Source organism: Gavia stellata, chromosome Z, assembly GCF_030936135.1.
Source record: "Gavia stellata isolate bGavSte3 chromosome Z, bGavSte3.hap2, whole genome shotgun sequence".
Lineage (NCBI taxonomy): Eukaryota > Metazoa > Chordata > Aves > Gaviiformes > Gaviidae > Gavia > Gavia stellata.
In genome coordinates this window covers 13,234,851-13,254,424 of record NC_082637.1, presented here as the reverse complement: position 1 = coordinate 13,254,424, position 19,574 = coordinate 13,234,851, and the positions used below count along the sequence as shown (strand labels likewise).

At 40.4% G+C, this 19,574-nt stretch overlaps 1 protein-coding gene across 1 annotated transcript in view; it reads left to right on the top strand.

Annotated features, from left to right (window-relative positions):
- ADAMTS12 (ADAM metallopeptidase with thrombospondin type 1 motif 12) overlaps positions 1–19,574 on the top strand; it is a 172,742-nt gene that overhangs the window by 115,518 nt on the left and 37,650 nt on the right. Inside the window, exons 13-15 of the mRNA XM_059833625.1 lie at positions 4,842–4,975; positions 12,231–12,351; positions 18,490–18,734. Of these exons, the coding sequence (XP_059689608.1) occupies positions 4,842–4,975; positions 12,231–12,351; positions 18,490–18,734 (500 nt within the window). The remainder of the gene's footprint in view (positions 1–4,841; positions 4,976–12,230; positions 12,352–18,489; positions 18,735–19,574) is intronic.

The window sequence follows — 19,574 nt, the reverse complement described above, 5'->3', positions numbered from 1 at the left end:
ACCACAAGAAAGATATTGAGGTGCTGGAGTGTGTCCAGAGAAGGGCAACGAAGCTGGTGAGGGGTCTGGAGCACAAGTCTTATGAGGAGCAGCTGAGGGAACTGGGGTTGTTCAGTCTGGAGAAGAGGAGGCTGAGGGGAGACCTCATCGCTCTCTACAACTACCTGAAAGGGGGTTGCAGAGAGGTGGGTGTTGGTCTCTTCTCCCAAGTGACTAGTGACAGGGCAAGAGGAAATGGCCTCAAGTTGCGCCAGGGGAGGTTTAGACTGGATATTAGGAAAAATTTCTTTACTGCAAGAGTGGTGACACACTGGAACAGGCTGCCCAGGGAGGTGGTGGAGTCACCATCACTGGAGGTATTCAAGAAACATGTGGATGCGGCATTGTGGGACATGGTTTAGTGGGCATGGTGCTGTTTTTTTGGTTGATGGTTGGACTTGATGATCTTACAGGTCTTTTCCAACCTTAAAGATTCTGTGATTAACATAATTTGAAGTGTTTTCTTGCTGCTAAACTCTAACTTACAAAAATCCTGGGTTTCTCAGGTAGGCAGGCTCTCATGGGAACACTCATCTAGGCAGGGGGTTGGCCAAATCCTGTGCTGATCCACATCTGACATCATCATTGTATGATTGAGGGTGGGCGGCTATTATGGGCACACTGTTTCCACTTTTGTCCAGACATCTTTACCTACTGTACTGAAATACATCTAAGAGTTTTCCTCTCATCTCAGTTTCAAATTTTCTTTCACCTTCTATTGGTTGCTAAAGGTATCCTGGGCAAAATAACTTCAAATAGACTCATGAAACAGTGTGCTCTCTGTGAGATGGAGCAGTATTGCTCCAATTAGTATTGGAGGAAACCGTGAGCCTTTCTTGTGAGTGTTTGTCTTAATCAAACCAAGACTTTAAACAAAAGCAAACCAACAGCCACTTGTAACCCCCCCCCCAAAAAAAAAAAAAAAGAGCTGATGTTTCTACTTAATCACCATGTCCACCATATGTACACCAACCTTTGTCAGTGTGCACCAGCTTCCCTTACTTTTCCCCTTAACTGGTGCAATCCAATTTCAAAGACTTTTCACTGCTCTCTCTTACTACTTTAGCTTGCTGCCAAGAAGGTTTTGGCTTGTGTTTTATTATCAGGCATTTTAAATCCTCTTGTGCTGCACATGGGATATAAGGGGAAAAGAAACTATCATGAAGCTTTCTCAAACCCTGAGTGCACGTAACAGTTGAGGAGATGAAACCCTGAGCTAGACAGCTTGTGACATTTTAGACATTATTTGTTCCTTCATCCTGCTGGAAGAACAGTAAATGATCTAGATGGTCACAGTTCTCTCTCCTGGCTTTAATTTCATAGCTTACATAACCCATTTCTAATGAGTGTCACATAATTAAACACGGTCATAATGCCCTTTTCTGTTGTGTAAATTGTACCTTCACGTGAGGACAAAGAGTCTTTTTTGAATAGCTCATGATTTAATATAAGGTGGGATGCAACAAGCAGCTTTAACAAGCAACTGGCAGAAAAGCGGTGAATGACATCTCGCTGTTACCTAGGCTAAATATATTTAAGGTTCCAACTGAGATTTTTCCCTTCTGTTTTAAATGAGTTTGGGGCTGTTGGGGAACTTGCATAGTTTTATTGTGGATTTGCCCCGGAGCACAGAAACCCATGTGCTCAAGCTGGAGCACCCGAGTATCCCTAGGAATCCCAACATGAAGGGGACTTCCAGGTTCAAGGGTGGGTAAAGCATCCAGCAGCTCTGACCAGGATTTTTTCTGAATTGGTTTCATGACCCAAGCCCCTACTTTGACACTTTAGTCAGACTTCGGTGCTAATCTACTTCTCTTGCCATCAGGCTGACCCCACATTTATTTATTTCATACCTTTTGACAAATTACATTTATCTGAATCTGATAGCTTCTCAGGGCTTAACTTCCATGTAGTAAGTATGAGTCCTACATTGAATTTCTTTTCTCAATCAGTGCTAGGATCATCTCATGTACTGGCAGATAGGGGTTATGTTGCTGAAGTGTTTTAAATTTCATATTTCTTCCAAAATATATCTGTGTATTAAGTAAGATCTGTACTGATACGGTCGCAGAGGCTGAGCTAACAGCATGAGATAATATTTCTACTGCCACTGCTTTGAAATTAAACTTTCTTTTGGAGTTCCAAGCTACTACAATTAGGAAAACCAGGAAAGCTTTCATGCCTAGAAAGCCCTTCTTTGAATCATGAACATTTGCAAGACTGAAAGTTTGCTTGTTATTTATTTTTACTTTTTATTTTGGCTTAGTAAGGGAGTTATCTTTCTCTACAAACTTCTTCTGAGTTATATACTTAGAGCATCGTAGTTATGACAGGAATATGTCAGCAGTCAGCACTGCCTGGTCTTTCTTGCTCAGTGATTTCTGAAATGAAATTGGATACCGTCTTGCTTGTTATGTCAACACACAGCTAGGGAGGAGGTACAGATATCAAACTACTGCTCTACTTATTTTGTTACAAACAATGTAAAAGCTGAAATGGCTTTATGCAAAGTCTGTGTCCATCAGGATTTATTCTGAGCAGATAACAGACTAGCTGGAATTATGGGATTCTCCTTTCCATAAGGGTATTGTGCTTCATGTTTAGAAAGTGGTGCATTGAGAAGGTAAGCAAGGTGGAACAAAATTTAGAGCACTAAAGTAATCAAATTACCCACATGGCCAGAAAAGGATTTCTGCAGATAGAAGTAAAATTACTTGTATCACTTACCATGACAGCCCTTATCAGAACAACTGATGGGTGTTATGTCTGGCAGTTTTCACAGAGGGGCTGATAAGGATTACAAACTTCATGTTCTTGCTTGAGAATCTTTTGTAGCTCCATCTCTGTCAATATTCTTGAACATGACTCACATCACCTTGAATTCCACCCGTTTTATAACCTTGGTCCTTGTGTATCCTCTGCCTCTAATGACTCTATTGGCCTTTACGAAGGCATCTTTGTTTGAGAAGCCACAAGCACATTGTTGTCAGTCTGAAGATGCCATTTTAGCTCTGCTGACAAGAGGGAAAACACAAAACTCTTTATTGAGGTTTTGGATTTCCTTTAGTGTCCCTTTTTTTATTTTTTGGGTCCCAGTTCTGCAGAAATCCTGTTTATGTGAATGAGATTTATAGTTTTAAAGCTCAGGCTGTGTGGGATTCAGTCCTTGACCTGCAAGAGCTTTGGGGGCAGGAGCTGCTGTCACTTTTGTGCACTGTGTGGTGCTGTGTATATGTTGGTGCTGTACAAACCAGAGCAATAAGAGTGAATGTCCCCCTTCAAAAGAATAAACTCTTTCGTAGGAAATAATTTAGTTTCTTTGCATTACGAAAAGTTTGAATTTCTCTCATTACTAGAAATTCCTCTAATTTTAAACACAGTTCTTTGTATGACACAAGCCAGGTCAACAAAGGAGGAAGGGGAAGGAGAGGGAGAAAGAAATTCATTAGCCAGGTTGTAGAACATATATGGTTATCCTGCATCCCTCTGAGGCCAAGGGAGCAGCTTTTGTCGGCCCCGTCGGGCACAAAATGAAACTGTCACTCAGCAGAGGCACCTGTGCAGCACACAGGGAGATTGTATTAAAATGGCTCAATAACGGTGCCTTGAAGTCCCTACTGACTAGTGGTTTTAAGGCCCACTGCTTTGCTCGGCAAAGCATTTCAGCTTGCTGAGCATGAACAAATTGCTTTAGCACCTGGCTAGACTGGGGTCTTGGAATAGTCCAAAACCAGAAGACAGGTCCTTTGTTGCCCTCCCTCATCAATATGACAGTGGGTGATTTTTTTTTCGGTCAGATAGCTCTGGCTCTGCTGGAGGGTTTCCAGGGAGTGATATAAGGGCAGAGATTATATCTGTCTTTGCTTTGACCGTGGTTTCAGTTCTAACTCATCTTCCATGTACACAACTTATTTTGCCAACTTGTGTCCTTTGACTCTCCAAAGCCTGAGTTTCAAAATTTCCCATTCCCAAGGGCCAGTGTCTGTGAGGCAGGGCAGTGTGTGTTTGGTTCTTCTTATTCCATGGACGGAATAGACTTAAGGCTGGTCTATTGCAGAAAACCTTGTTTCAGAGACCCACAGATTGCTTCGCTACAGCTTTTCTCTTCCCTGTTGCTTCTGTGCACATCTATCCAAGAACAGCCTGGGTCTGTCAGACTCACCAACATTATCACCATTTCATAAGTTGCCAAGCAGGAAAGAAGCCCAATGTTGGAAATAATTTCGTAAGTGCCAGCAGATAGCTGAAAATAAGCAGTGATGTCACACTCTACTGACATGCAGAAGATCAGAAGCCACTATTTGACTGCTGTCTCAGAGAGGCTGGCAGCAGTGGTGAGCAGTTATAAATTATCTCTGAAATCACTCAGTCATCAGATGGTGGAAAACTGTTGCTTGTCAGTGTCCTTGGCAATCTCATCCCCAGATTCCTCCTTTCCCCTCACTAATGACAGTTGGTTTTGCTGGTTTCCCATTCCTTTCTCCATCGCAGCTGACAGCCTCATTACTGCTTGACTCAGCCAGCTGGCTGTTAACGTACCAGCGATGGAGAGTGAAGAGATGTGAGGGCACCAGCCACCAGCTGCTTCCTAGAAGTCCACAAGTGGCATTTATCAGGCCTGTGTCACTCTGTTAGCAATACAACCCTGGCTCTGCTAACTGCTTCTGACTAGGCCATTTCTGTCAACATATGCCACGGAAAGTGAGTGGGAGGTGCAGTAAAGACATACTGTCATTCCCTGCACATTACAGTAGTTTACCACTGAAGTATTTTCTGAGAAAGTATCTTTGTTTACCTTTCAGCAAACCCCTGTGAGCTCCATTGTCGCCCGATAGATGGCCATTTTTCAGAGAAAATGCTTGATGCAGTCACTGATGGTACTCCTTGCTTTGAAGGAAGGCACAGTCGAGATATCTGTATTAATGGCATGTGTAAGGTATTGGGTATGTTTGCATGTTTCTTTCTCTACAATTTTATTTTATAAAGTTATTGGAAAATGTTTAACAAATTTTTTGGAGGATTGAGGCCAAGTACTCTATCACATTTTTAATGATCATGGAAACAGGTTTACAGAAACAGCTTTCTAAGTAGATATAAGAGTAATTTCCATCCTTTTTAATGAATCCATTAGACTGAGTGCTAATTACTTTTGGTACCTTTTAACTCCTCTCTTCTTCTTCCATTATTTTAAAACATCAGTTTAAGAAAATCTGTTTCTGATGAGATGTTTTCACAACGGATTGTAGCTTTAGGGTTGTAACTGGTGTCACCACTCTCTGTGGTTTTTTTATGAAAATGCAGTTTAACATTACACATTATGTAGCAGTTCTGAACTGACTTGTAATAGGATCAGACGTTTGCACTTGAAGGTGGTAAAAATTATTTTAGTTTACAATGGTAAATTGAATAACGCTGTATAGTGAGAGAATTGGCAAACACAGAGTATATGGTTCAATAATGTTCTGTTTATTGAAGAGTAAGTATAAAGTTCTCTAGATATTGTGCATGTTGATAGTAGGTTTCCAGGATGATGGGTGTGTTTGTGGCATTTGTTCAGTAAATGCTGTAACACCAACAGTCTTAGCATTGGTTTTAGTAAATTGCTCATGAATAAAATGAGTACTTTACTTATAGGGTATGTATTTACAATTACAGTTTATTTCCTTACACCGGGGATTTGCATCCTGTACCCCCTTGAAGCCTGATAGCTTTTTTGCTCTTAACATCTTTGGAAACAAAAGCAGGACTTGGTGTCTTGTGGAAACTACATTAGCTTACTGTAGGGAGCTTGGGGTTGTATGTCCTAAGTCATTGAATCATATAAAAATGCAACTACAGGGGACTTCAAGAAGTTTCATCCCTTTACAGAATCATGTTCCTTTTTTGATGTTTTTCACATTCTCTTCTTAAAGACATCTGGGGATGGAAATTCCACATTTTTAATAGGTCATTGGTATACCCTCTCTGAAGACTTTCTATTTCAGTAGAATGCCAGTGCCTCGGAGAGCAGCAATAAAAGATTTGTTTTGAGCTTTCCTTGCAGGACATGCATTTGTGAAAGGGTGTTACTGAGACCCTGCTCAAATTCACTGTGAGGAGATTCTGCTTGACTTTGCCAAGAGCCCAGATGGGCCTTTTAACTATGATGATGAAAGACCTGACCTGGTCTTGAGCAGTTTAAGCCAGATGGAGACACATCTTTAGCGTACTGAAGCATGTAGTAAATGTTGCATACCATTATCAGTGCTTTTGACCTTCACATGAAAGAGGCCAAGTGCTAAACTCAGAAGGCTGCCTTTGTGATGTTACACTTTCATTTTCTGATTTCCAGCCCAAATGGACTGGGACCACTATGGTTATTTTTAGTTTCCATATGTTTTCTATATTGAACCTTGCCTGTGACAGTTTAAATTTATACCTATTTTAGAAATAGCAAAACTTAATTCATCAGAAGTGATAGATCAGAGGTGAAAGGAAAGCTAATTCTAATTGCAGTTTGTAAATACTGAATATACTTTAGCATCAATAGTTCTGGGGACTCAAAGCCTTTCTAAAAAATTTTCTCCAAGGTACTGGTGCTATCATAAATACAGATTTGTCAGCATTTCACATGTTGACTACTGCTTCTCATTGACTGACAAAGAGATTTAGTTGGAGTGCAAATCATGGAGTGAACAATATAATCATGCAACCACCACAAATGAGATCAAATGATGAATAGGTAACCCAAATAGCTCACGTTTATGAAAGACAGTGTGCTTTTATCTGAAATAGGTACCCAACATAACACTTGAGGAGAAGCTTTTTCAAGTATCTTTGTATAATTCACTAGTATTTTATTCCAGCTATTGGAACGCAATACATACATTACAGGTTACGGTGAATAAATCTGAAAATGCATTTAATATAATTAGTCTGGTACATCATTCTTGTACTTCGATAGCAACATGTTGCTAATGATGTGAAAAAGGAGTTCACAAACATTAATGGCAATGTCTATTAAAGCCTTGTTCTGGTTTTCGGTACTGTATCTCACAAAAGCACTTCACATTTGTACTGAGTCCTAAAATAACACTTCACTTAGGTCTGAAATTTAGAAAAAAATTACAATGGTGAGATGTTGTACATTAGATACACTGTCCATATTGCTCACGTGTTTAGTGTGCAGAGTAGCTCTTTTTCCACAACTGAGATCAGAGTTTTCCTAGTGGGTATGTCAAAAAAAGATAGATAGACTCAGATTTAATCAAGAATTTAATCCCCTAAATTCAACTGATTTGAATGTGATTTTGCAGTTTGCCATGGTTTTGTTTAGAGCAGTCAGAGAAATTGGTCTTACCTTGATGGCTGAATGTAGGTTGAGATGCCTCATTTTAGCTACCTGAGGTATACTGGATGCTTTCCTAGCCACCTTGGCAAAGCCATAATGTGCATCTTCAAGTGGGAAGTAAGTACAGACAGACGCTAGCGCTGATTCACTTGGCCCTTGCAATTTGTCTGATATATGGGTCCTAAAGTCCTGCCTATGCTTCAGTGCAGAAGGAAACCTTACCAGTGAGGTGTTGGTATTGTATTCCTTTAGAACTTGCCTCGTCAATTCAAAAACAAGCTAGAATTGTTAACTCATTTGAGGGCCTGGCATATAAAATAGCTGGGTTGTCTCTCAGCTTTGTCCTTACACAGGAGTTCCCTAAACACATGTAATGCTGTTAAATGACTCAGTGCTGGAACCAGTGGCTGCGAAGGGCCATCTCAAATCTACGTGCCTGCAGTTGCAACCATGTTTTGTTCCAGTATTTGTTCCTAATAAGGAGATGAGAGATGTGGTCCCCTTAATCCTTTTATTGTATTTGCACCTAGCCTGGCCTTCCTTCAGGTCATGATGTCTGACTTACAAAAAGCTTTGAGGGGAGGGAGTCAATAAGACCTGTCAGTAGTTTAATCTAAAATCAACAAGATATACCATGACTAGTTTTCTATTTAACCATATTCCTCCACACTCATCTTTTGAGTTTCACTTTTTCCCTTTATTTAAGAAGATCTTTAAAGCACATATCCTATCTTCCTGTGTTTTAAATTATACATCACAACTGCACTCTTAATTCTTACTAGAGCAGTCAGTTGCTCCCCCATTGTTAATAAGCAGAGATACTGCCACCAGAGTATGTTTGTTGAGCAGTGATACATACATGACTGAGGAGTTCGGTCAAATACGAGCCATGGCATCATCTAAAAGTAAAAGCTTACACGGCGTACACACTGAGAGCGTGCAGACGCTGAGGGTGGAGGACCTGGCATCTCTGCTGTTTCTAACAGGCATTCATCTCCCACACAAAATTTTAATAGGCTTAAATGACCTTCAGTCATGCAAATCTGTGAGCTGTTTTCCATCATAATTCATGATTGTTTTGTTTAGAGACTAACATTGTACTGGAGAATTACACAGCTGTGTGGTACTAGGGAAGAAAGTGGTTTTTTCTCTTGCTGAAAAGCAGATTATACATCTCGGATTTTTTGTAGTAGCTTTACTACCTCTCACTATGGTTCAACCTCCTCCTCCCACTGCTAGCCCTACAGGACATTGATTCAGACCCATCTAGACAAATTATAAGAGAAATAGGCACATCAGGACACATTTCTCCCCATTCAAGGCAATGTCATGGCTAACACGACATGAACATGATTTCCTTAGTTGGAGGCCAGTGGGGGAGACAAATGGAAGGAAGAGTTTAAAAGCACAATGTTGCATGCATGTAGCTTTGATATTTAGGCAGTACATCCCGGCCATACCCTTCAGCGACAGCAAGGACTTTTTGTATCTGCCCCCCACTGCGAATCTGACACAAAAGTCTCTCCCTCTGGAAGTGGCAAAGGGGTAACTTCTCTGTCTGTTTTCCCTTTAGTCACTGAGCAGCAGGAAAGAAATTGTTTCCCCTTCATGTAATGCAGCCAGGCAATTCAGGTCATTATTTCTGCCTCCACATTGTGTGCTGGGACCAGAAATAAAGCTCCTCTCGGGTGCATCAAAAAGGGTCTTGGTGAATTGAGCAATGGCAAAGGGCTGCATGGAGGGATGCTAATTTGTGCTGCACATGCTATGGCATACAGTGGTGCACAGCATGGCAGAGGGTGCATGAGAATATATGTGTGCAAAAGAGTCAGACCCTAATTGCTGCTGATTTTTTTTCTTGTTTTATAACCTGCATTTAGTCTCCAGATCCCTTTTAACAGGCAGTTTAGCAGAAGTTTGAGGCACATTATTTAAGGCAGTTTTAGAAAATACGGCTACTGCATATCTAGAAGAATAAGGAAAGCAAGTAAAAGGGAGGAGGAAGCATCTAGAAATGAATCTAATGAATGACAAAAATCATGTGATATTCACTGGAGCGGGAAAGTAAAACATGGCCTGGAAATTAAAGTTCATGTAAATGTAGGTAATGACTGCTGGAGCTGTTTATTCTGACACAGGAGCATACACACTTTGTGATGGTCATTAATGGCCTTGTAGGATGAGGTCCCGTTGTTAGATATGAAGGTCATTGCACAACCAGCAGCACCACAGAGCTATGGAGTAAAATCAAGACTTTATTTACTGTGACATGGTAAATTGCCTGCCCTGCCACAGTTGTCTGCAGTGCCTCATTCTTGGGGATCCCTGCACCCCGCCCTGCTGCATGTATAGGTAAGACTGTGATGTCTGATCAGATACAAACTATGTTTCAAGTACCAGAGGAAAAACAAAATACAAGCTTCTATGGTTATAACTGGTAGGGACAAAGGGATTCCCTTCACGTCATAGCGATGTCATATTTTGATGCCATGGATGTGTTGCTAAAGGAAATGTATGACCAAGCGGGAAAGATCTGAGCTGATTCTGACTGAGCTGATACAGAGTACGGCCCGTGTAGAGGCACTAATTGGCACTCCTAAGGCAGGAAAGTGATGATACTGTGGTGCTGCCACTGGGCTCATTTGCTAGTGCCAGTGTGATAGCTCAAGACTGATTTGTTCAGCATTTGGGGATTTTTACATTACACAGAGCTCACAAGGGAAACATGCTCAGTGATGTTCATTTCAAAGTGTCTGATTGACAGCCTGATCTAGATAAATTATTTCTGGATGCAACCACTCAAACAAGCATGAACAATAAATGAAGATGAACAGAAACCTTTCATGAACATGCATTTTCTACCAGAAAATGCCAATTTGGCAAAAATGATACAATTTGAAGATAGGTCATTTTTTTTAAGAAGTTCAAAAGAGAAGCTCCAAAACACTCGTTAACAATATTTTATAATAGCAGAACATCAAGTTCAAGGGTTCCGTTTCCAGATTTTCCCCAGCTTTCTGTTTAATAGTGAATATATGCATAGAACAGAAAATAAACTTCAACTTTCAGGACTCCCCAGAGGGGCTGGTTACTCCTCTGGTCTAAAAAAAAACCTGATAATGATGACTTTACTAACCGTGGGTAGATGATTAACAAATGTAGTGATAGTATAGTAAATATACTGCAGAATGCATCTCTTTAAGAAAATAGCTACACAAGTAGCTCTTTAAATTCTTAGGAAGTGTTAAATATAATCTGCAGTGTATCCGTAGATAGCAGGTGAAGAGTCAGATCTGAACTTTTGGCAAGATAAAGAAACATCCTGCAGTTATCGCAGTGGCGTCTGTGTACTTTGAATATTTCATTAAATCCATCCTTGGTCTAATAGCTACATGCTTGGAGGCAAAAATGTAGTCATTTTCTTAACTTGTGCTTATCTCTGTAACATTCTGTACTGCTCATAAACGTGGTCCTTGGTGCCAAGATGTGTCTGTGTGAAAGACATTACAAAACCTTCCCTTTTTTGAAAGTAGCCTTTGCTGAAAGGAGAGAGAAGCTGAGGCTGCTGCAGAACCTTTTTTGGCATGGCCACTGTTTTTCAGAGCAGGTATCAAAGGTGCTGGCTAAGTGTTGGCATTAAGTGATGGATGAGTCTTTTTTAAATCCTCTGTAAAAATGCTAGTGACATGGTTTAACACCGTTTGCAACTTGAGACCCTTCCTTGTTTCCATTTTTGCAGCTTCTCTAGCTATTCATTAAATCACTGGCGCATAGAGGAGTTCAGGTGTTTCTTGAGCTGAAAATGACGGAAAAATATTAGAGAATGCAGGAGCCTTTATACCTAGATTAGTCTAATAGATGGATTTTCCTGTCAGAAGCTTACAGAACATTACAGTAGCTGGTGTGCTGAAGGTAAAATAAGATCAGAATCAAAAGAGGGGATACCCAGATTTTCATACATCAAGAGGGTGTTAGAGAATTTGGCAGGTATTGCACCTGAAAGCTATTTTGAGAAAAATCAGCTGAGAAAAACTTTACATACCACCAGCCTTACGGCTATTCATCTAAATTACAGGCCCACAGGTATCTTAGATACTGTTAACAACTATTAAGTATTGAACATTAGGTTGTGTTGTGCAACCTTGCCAGTTTTTAAAGAGAGGCACAAAACATCCCAAAACCAAATGAAGATTTTGCTGAAATTTAAAGGCATTAGTGCACAGAATTTTTTGTTTGGGCAAGGAAGAAGTTTTGTCCTGACTCAGTATGAATAAATTTTTCTCTCACTTCCTCCCTGTAGCAATTATGAGCTGGAAAACTAGGCTTTACCAGAACTTATTCTTGACCCATTTCCCCATGCTGACAAGCTGGAGAAGCAGCTGTCATGGGTAGAAAGCTTCATACCTGCTGAAGAGTTTCTCTTTGCCAAGGGGTTTGACTGCAGTAGAGGTTCTGCACTGTCTGACAGCCACAAAAAGCTGACACAGAGATTTAAGTTCTGTTACTGCATTGTATTTCTGGGGATCCATGGATGCTTCTATGACATAAGATAGCAGACACAAATCCTAGATGTTGAGGCCGTTTGGGTGGCACATTTCCATCTCAAGTAACTGGTCACTACTGCATGTTTCGTGACATGGTGGTGGTTGTTGCTTGTTTGTTTTTCACCTTCATATAATACACATGAGTTTGACCTAGATATGACAATCTCTACTATTTGTTTATGTAGGATATATACTCTTCCACAAAACTGGTTCTTCTCCTTCTTAGAAGAGCAGAGTACACTGAAGGCAACAATACATGAGCTCTGAGTATTTCATTGTGGAGGCCACATTTATTCTGAAACTGTTTTTCCTTCTAGACTGTTGGCTGTGATTATGAGATAAATTCCAACGCAACTGAAGACCAGTGTGGAGTTTGCCTGGGGGATGGCTCTGCTTGTCATACAGTGAAGATGATGTTTAATCAAAGCGAAGGATTTGGTAAAATGAGTTCTTTTTTAAACTCTTCAGTTGATGAAGTCATTTCTCTACATAAAAAGGATTAAGCACTTCTCATTGCAAACTGAGTGATCGATCTCCCTAGGAAATTGCAAATGTATGTTTCACAATGAATCATGCTTCTGCCAGAAAAGTTGTGTGGTTTGTGCTTTTTTAAGTTTACCTTGTCTAATAAAAATTATGACAGAGACCAACAGGCACTATGCAAGTTATGGAGATAATAATAAAACCCAAAATAGCAAGTGCAGTTACAAAATGCATGTAATATACCACCTTGGAGAATTTGGACCAAATCTCCAGACAGTGTAAAGCAGCAAGAAAATGCTGGAGTGAGTGGCTTGTGGATTCATTTCTAAGTGTCATAAATCTGATACCATTGGCTCTGGTGACCATGTACCACCTCTTCCCCATGCAGAACTTTGCACTTCTGGTTGCTCTAAAATTTTCTGTGGGGTGCCTCTGGCTTGAAAGGGGAGAAAAGTAACTGCCTGTAGGATTAAGGTGATCTGAATCAGCACTTGGAGGACTGAGCCTTTCTTCACTGATGGCAGTGAGACGTTCAGGCTTTAAGTTGCCTTGTGTGGGATGAGTGGGAGCCAGAGAGTCTAGAAGAGGGAGTGTGAGACTAAAACTGAATGAGACCGTGGCAGTGAGCTAGAGATGGAAGAGACAGACAGGATGAACAGCTTTGAATAGGAAGCCAGGACAGGACGGGGAGAGGTGAGAAGACGGGACACTGGAGACTGTGCTTAGAGCAAGGTCTGTGGCTGAAGAAAGAGGCTGGTGCAAAGACGAGAAGTCTCAAGAGCAATCATTGGTACCGTGCTAGTGAGGAGGGAGAAACTGTGGTGAGGGTGTGGCTTTGGCTGGCGCTTGGATTTGTGTGGTTTTTTCATAAGATAATTCTGATTTGCACAAATATAGAATCATAGAATCATTTAGGTTGGAAAAGACCTTTAAGATCATCAAGTCCAACCGTAAACCTAACCCTGCTAAGTCCACCACTAAACCATGTCCCTAAGCGCCTTGTTATTATTAGTGATTTGTGCTAATAATTTAGAGCTGGTTTGCTAAGATTTTCCAAAGTTTGGGGGAAAAGCGTTTTTAATATTTCAGGTTTTTTTCTGTACTTTGTGCTTGGATTTTCTTTCCTCTGCTCCGTATCCCACAGGTGAACTGTGAAGATGCCTGCAACCATGCAGCAGTGCAGGTTGTATATGTGCGTGAGACTTAGAATGGAAAATCTAGAGCTCACTCTCCTCCAATACTACAGTAATCCTCCAGCCTCTGACCTTTTGCTTCTGCTACTCTAAAATTCACTCTGCCTTTGACTGTGTGTGGGTTTCCCAAGGCTGCAGATGATGTGAAGTTTATTTTTACTAAAAAGGTCCAGTACTTTAAGACATGGGAGGATAAGTGCCTCTTATTTTATTTAAATTCATTTCATGTTTTATCTTCACTTAGTTTTTCCTTGCCCCAAAATTCAATAAGCCTCACTGACAGATACTGCTGAGGGTTACTGAGTGTTAAGTAAAATTATTTCATCGCTTTCTCTAGATGCAGTAAAAAATGAATTGATGTTGCAGATTCTTTCCTTTCTACAGACATTGATTCCATCACAGACAAAATAAGAAAAAGTGTCAGGAAAGGCAGAGGTTGGTGGGCTCTTCAGCTTTTAAGACAACATGTGGATCTCGCTCATGTTCACAGGTGTTAAACTGAGAATAGGAAAATGCTTTTGTTCACAATATATCTTCTTTATGTCTCTGACGGGGAATGTGGTGTTCTGTCTTGCAGTACAGATTTATGGCACAGTGGCTACTGAACTGTTTATGTAAACATAAAGACCTCAGGCTCATAAATTCAGTATAGGTATCAAAACTGGACCAAAGCATGCTGCCAGTCACTGGCAAAGAAGATTTGAAGAGTTTTTTCTATGTTCAGTGGCACAGAGAAATACAAAATCAAAGCTAATATATTTTGATTTAAAGCTTTATTCAGAACCTAAGTCCAGCAGGGCCTTTCTTGGGTCTGGTGCTGCAGCAGTGTGTATTCTGTCTGCAAGCTGACTAAGTTGCCAGATCAGACTAATGAAATGCTAGGAAAGAGTTTTAATAATTCAGCCTTTCACTGCAGAGCAGGGTGATCAGTTTTACCTGAAGTCATACCACCTCATGTTCAGAAAGAAAAGTTTTAAAAACTGTATTATTACTTGGATTTTTTTAAAAATTCTTTGTCCTTCCTGTGGATGCAAAATGGGAATAGCAGTCCAGGGGCTCCCACACAGCTGCAGGAATGGCAGCATCAGCTGTGTAATGGATTCCATTAGAGTTTCATGATGGAAAACAAATCAGAGTTCTGATGTGCATAAATGGTCTCAGCTGTTGACACTAATATTAGCAAGTACCTGGTCTGCACCTCATTTTCAGGAGGTTTGTTTGAAAATCATTCAAGTTGCTTCAGCTGAACTCTTAGGGCAGAAAGGTTGCAACATGAGCAAGGCATTAAAAAGCAAGGTCTAGGTCTGGGCCTGGGCAAAGAAGTCACAAGCTCTCCTATTGTTAAGGTCGAAGCAGTCTGCTTTTATTTTGAGGTAGAGTATTTAAAAGTAGAAATCCTTGTTCTTATTCATGTTGTTGTGATGACTGCAAAGGAGTATTACTGTGTATAGCAGAATGTTTGCAAAGACCTTTTGGAAAGAGAATTTATTCTTTTGGAAGGAGAATAAATTATGCTGCTGGACGAGGAGAAGTGTTGGGGTAAAAGATAAACTGAGACATAAGGGACAAGGATTTAGAACTGTGGCAAGTGCAGTGGGCATAGAGTAAATGGATAACAAAAAGGGGAATGATGTGAGGATCAAAGGGATCTGCCTAGGAAGGAGTGGCTAGGAAACAAGTGGTGGTCAGAAGGATGGGTAATTGCCCTGTCTTCACTCTTTTGTGTGTGTAGGGGGAAATTAATTTTCCACCTTTCAGTAGCAAGGGACAATGCATTTAAATTTATGATAATTAGGAAATGAGGGATTGTACAATAGGGATGGAGGTGTCTTACTCTGCTAGTCAGAAGGCAAGATTAGGTGCATGTCACTCCTGTGAAGGGCTGAGTTTTAGGAAAGTGATGGGCAAAGAAGGAAATGGTGGTTGTACATGCCCTAACCTGGAGGTTTATCCTGGTCCCATTATCTCCTGACCAACTTCTCTGGGACTGAATCAACATGTGCCATAGTCTCCCTGCTACCCGTTTCCTTTTCATGCAACCAAAGTGCAGTAGAGAGAGATCTGGTACATGCCTGAACCTAGCCCCTAGATGGAGTCTGGACATAGTCATGATGCAAATATTGATCTGAGAGACTGGAAGGTCTCCTGGATCCTCACTTAGGAGACTGTCTCTGGACTATAATTTTTTTCCCATTACCATCACACGCTGCAGTGCTTCCTCTATTCCATGGGAAGGCTATATGCAACCATACCTTGACGTGCAAACCTGATATGCCACTGGCAGCCTGTGCTGTTTCCCATGTAGTATTCTTGTGGTAGTGCCTAGAGCCTGGCTTAGAGGAAAATCATGCCTCAGGAACATGTATTTTTACAAGAGAGAGGCTCACAGATACAACAAACTGGAGAGCAGGATGGGAGGTGTTGTGATAAGGAGAAATAGCCAGATCTGCTTGTGATCTGATCTGCAATACTGTGCCAACCTCCTGCGTGAAATTACTCCTCTCTTACAGCAATGGGAAAAGAGAAACAAGCTCTTCAGTGCTGGTAGACCTATGCCTACAACAAGGGTTGCACAAATTTATTCATATTGTACTATCATCTGTGTTAGGAGCATATAGATTTAATTTTAATTAAAAAGGGACAGATTAATAGCATCTGCGAGTTGTCATTTCATGGGTGTGTGGTGGCACCCACAATATGAATGTTCCAGGATTTAACGAGCACAAAATGTAGGTTAGACAGCTGACATTTTGACTCTTATTGAATCTCAGATCCCTAGATCCTTATCAGATGAAACCACATAACCAGGAACATTTATATAAACACCATCCACATAATTTTTAAACAAAAATATATTATGTTGAGTGACAAACTCAAAAGCTTGCTTCTGATTAGCTTTGCTTTCAAAAGCAGATAACATTAATTAGGAATTAGTGTAAGGTTCTGGGAAATCAGGAGGTAAGTCAAAAAAGGGAGGGCTGGGGAGAAGGGAGTGTGGTACATCAACCAAATGGTAACATCTGTCACCAGAGAGTTGCAATACATTTAAAATCAGGTTTATGAGCAACAGCAGGTGATTCAGACAAAAATAATTATGCAAAAACTTGAGAGGATACAGATTTTTGTCTTACAACAGAAAGAAAATTATGTTTTATTGTTTTTATATTTTGTGTTTTGAACAAATGTTATTCTAATTACATCCAAAAAAAACCTACTGGAAAAGGACACCAATGTTACAAAGCCAAGCTGTCATGACGTGATGCAATTAAGATTTTTCCATGCTATGTTAATTTGGCCCACTTGGGAGTATGCCTTCTAATCAAGACTTTAGTTACATGATCACACACTGTGTTCATAACACATCTCCTCTGCGCTGAATGAGTAGAACACTTGGGAGAATCATTAGACCTTGGTTACTTATAATAGACCTAGACCACTGGTTTTCTGTAATAGAAGTTATTCAGTAATCTTCCAGATTCATTTCCTCCCTTCACTTGCGAAAGACCAAAAAGTCTGGATTTCCACAGTCAGTCTACAAAACTTGCAAAAGGTGACATCCAGAGAACTCTCCCTCTTGAACATTAATCACTGGAAAAATATATATGTAATTATGTATTATTAATGTAATTAGGAAGGGCCTGAATTAGACATCCTTTTTTGTACCATAAGCAACTTATGACATTACAATCAATACTTATCACTCCACAAAAGAGCTGCAAAGAAAATTCAGATGTTAAAGACTTTGGGGCACTTATTTATGACAGCAGCTTGTTGTACACCATGGTAGGTGGAGAGCATTGATACTGAAGATCACTTAGTATGCCCAGTGTGGTTTATCACACTCATGTGAGTGAGTAATAGAAGGTGATAAGCTTATTTCACAAGAAAGGTGAACGGGATGTGTTTCTCAGAATTTAATTCATGACCTCTCAGCAGTGTGTGATGGGAACTGAGGAACCACGTATGTTCCAGTCTTGAAGTAAACCAGCACAAACTGCAGCTCACACTCCCAGGGCACCTGCTTGTAGTGCTGTCATCCATCCAATTTCTAAAACCCATCCAGGAGCAATAGCAAGAAAGCTATCAAGCTATTGGTGAGTTTGTGTTCAAATTTCTGTGTGAGCTTCCTATTTTTACAGCAATAGCAATAGCAGCTCCCTGTAAGGTGAGAAGCACAGAGCCTGATGTCATATATTGCCTATGGTGCAAACAAAGTTCTGTAATAGATGTTCTGGGTTCATTCTTAACACAACAAAAGTCTCTTTTTACAGGTAACTTTATACATGAAGAGCTGTTGAACTTCCTTATGAAAATCAGTAGTTTATAAAAATGTGCTCAACTGATCATACTAATCTGAGGCACTTGAATAACGTTCAGTTTTTTTGTAGCAAGGCTATCTATGGAAAACAGTTGTGGAGAAGTTAAATGACTTAAGGTACATGAAATTATGTACATACCTGTATGTTGGCCACAGATGATAACGTTCCTTGCAAATTAAAAAGACCTTTCACATAACAGACTGGCAAATTGCTGGGACTCCCTGGCATTTCTCCATATTACTCACGTTGCAGGATGCCAGAGCCCTTGGATGTGGTTATGGAGATGTTGATGCTCATCTGTGGAGTAGATTTCCCCTGGTGCAGCTCAGAAAATAATTCACCTCCATATCCCTTCTAAATGCCGCTGTCATTACCTAAACACAATGTGTATTCATATTCCCCAACTGATACTGGAAAAGCTGGCTTAGAAAGTCAAACTATTAACTAACTGAAATACAAGCTCTGTGACAGCACATTTGTATATATATTCAAGCAAAGCTGATATTTTAATAAGCTTATACATAAGTAAAATGCAATGACATTTTTATTGTTCATCTCCATGAACCTTTCTTGTCTTTCAGGATACGTTGACATTGGGCTAATTCCGAAAGGTGCGAGGGGAATCAAAGTCATGGAAGTTGCAGAAGCAGGAAATTTCCTTGCTGTGCGAAGCAAAGACCCAGAAAAATATTACCTGAATGGAGGCTTTATCATCCAGTGGAATGGTGAATACAAAGTGGCAGGCACGGTATTTCAGTATGACAGAACAGGGGATCTAGAAAATTTGACTGCTCCAGGACCCACCAATGAATCCATATGGATTCAGGTAAATAGGAGATCACTAGCAGAACCTGCTGGGTTTGGATGGCAGCAGAATGAGGCTGGAAAAATACATATGTTTCTATATAAACCACTCTATTAGCATGCTGACTTGCAAAAATCAGTTGAGCTGTTTTGGAGAGAAAGAAACACCTTGCTTGAGAGGGTTGTTCATCCTGCCTGAAAATAGATGTCAAGTATTATAGTCTGATTATTATTAAGGGCTGATATAATCCAGTGCTGCCACTAGGATAGGGATCCTGCTGCCGGTAGTTGGTCAGTCCTTTGCCCAAACTTCCTTTTCTCTTGTGCCAGCTTAGACCAACACGTGGCTGTGGTATGAACCAGACCCAGAAGAAAAGTAACTATTTATCACAAAAAGGGATCTGATGTCAGGCTGTGAACAGTGAGAGCTAGGGAAGGCTGACAGCAGTGACAGCTTACACTGAGCAAGAAAATACAGCATTAGATATATGGATTAATAGCTTATGGTAAGTTAAATGGATCCATGTAGCATCCACTGAGGTTGCTCCCTTTTGTTTCTCTTATGTTGGTTTATAGATTCTAACTTAAATGTAACCAGTGTCTGATAATTCTGCAAAAATAATTTTTAATTGCCCCTTTGTTCTCTGAATGTATCTTTCCTGGCTTGTTTGCCTGTGTATCCACCATGCAATTAAAAGAAGTATTAGGCGTGTGATGGGACCCACTTTCACACTTTGAATGTCTGGTGAGGAGGCACTCTAACGGGTGCTTAATTTTCACTGTCAGTAACAAGGTCAAGGAAACAATTAGGAGGAAGAGTAGAAGTTCACTGCTGAAGTCTTTTATCCCTTGATGATGTTTT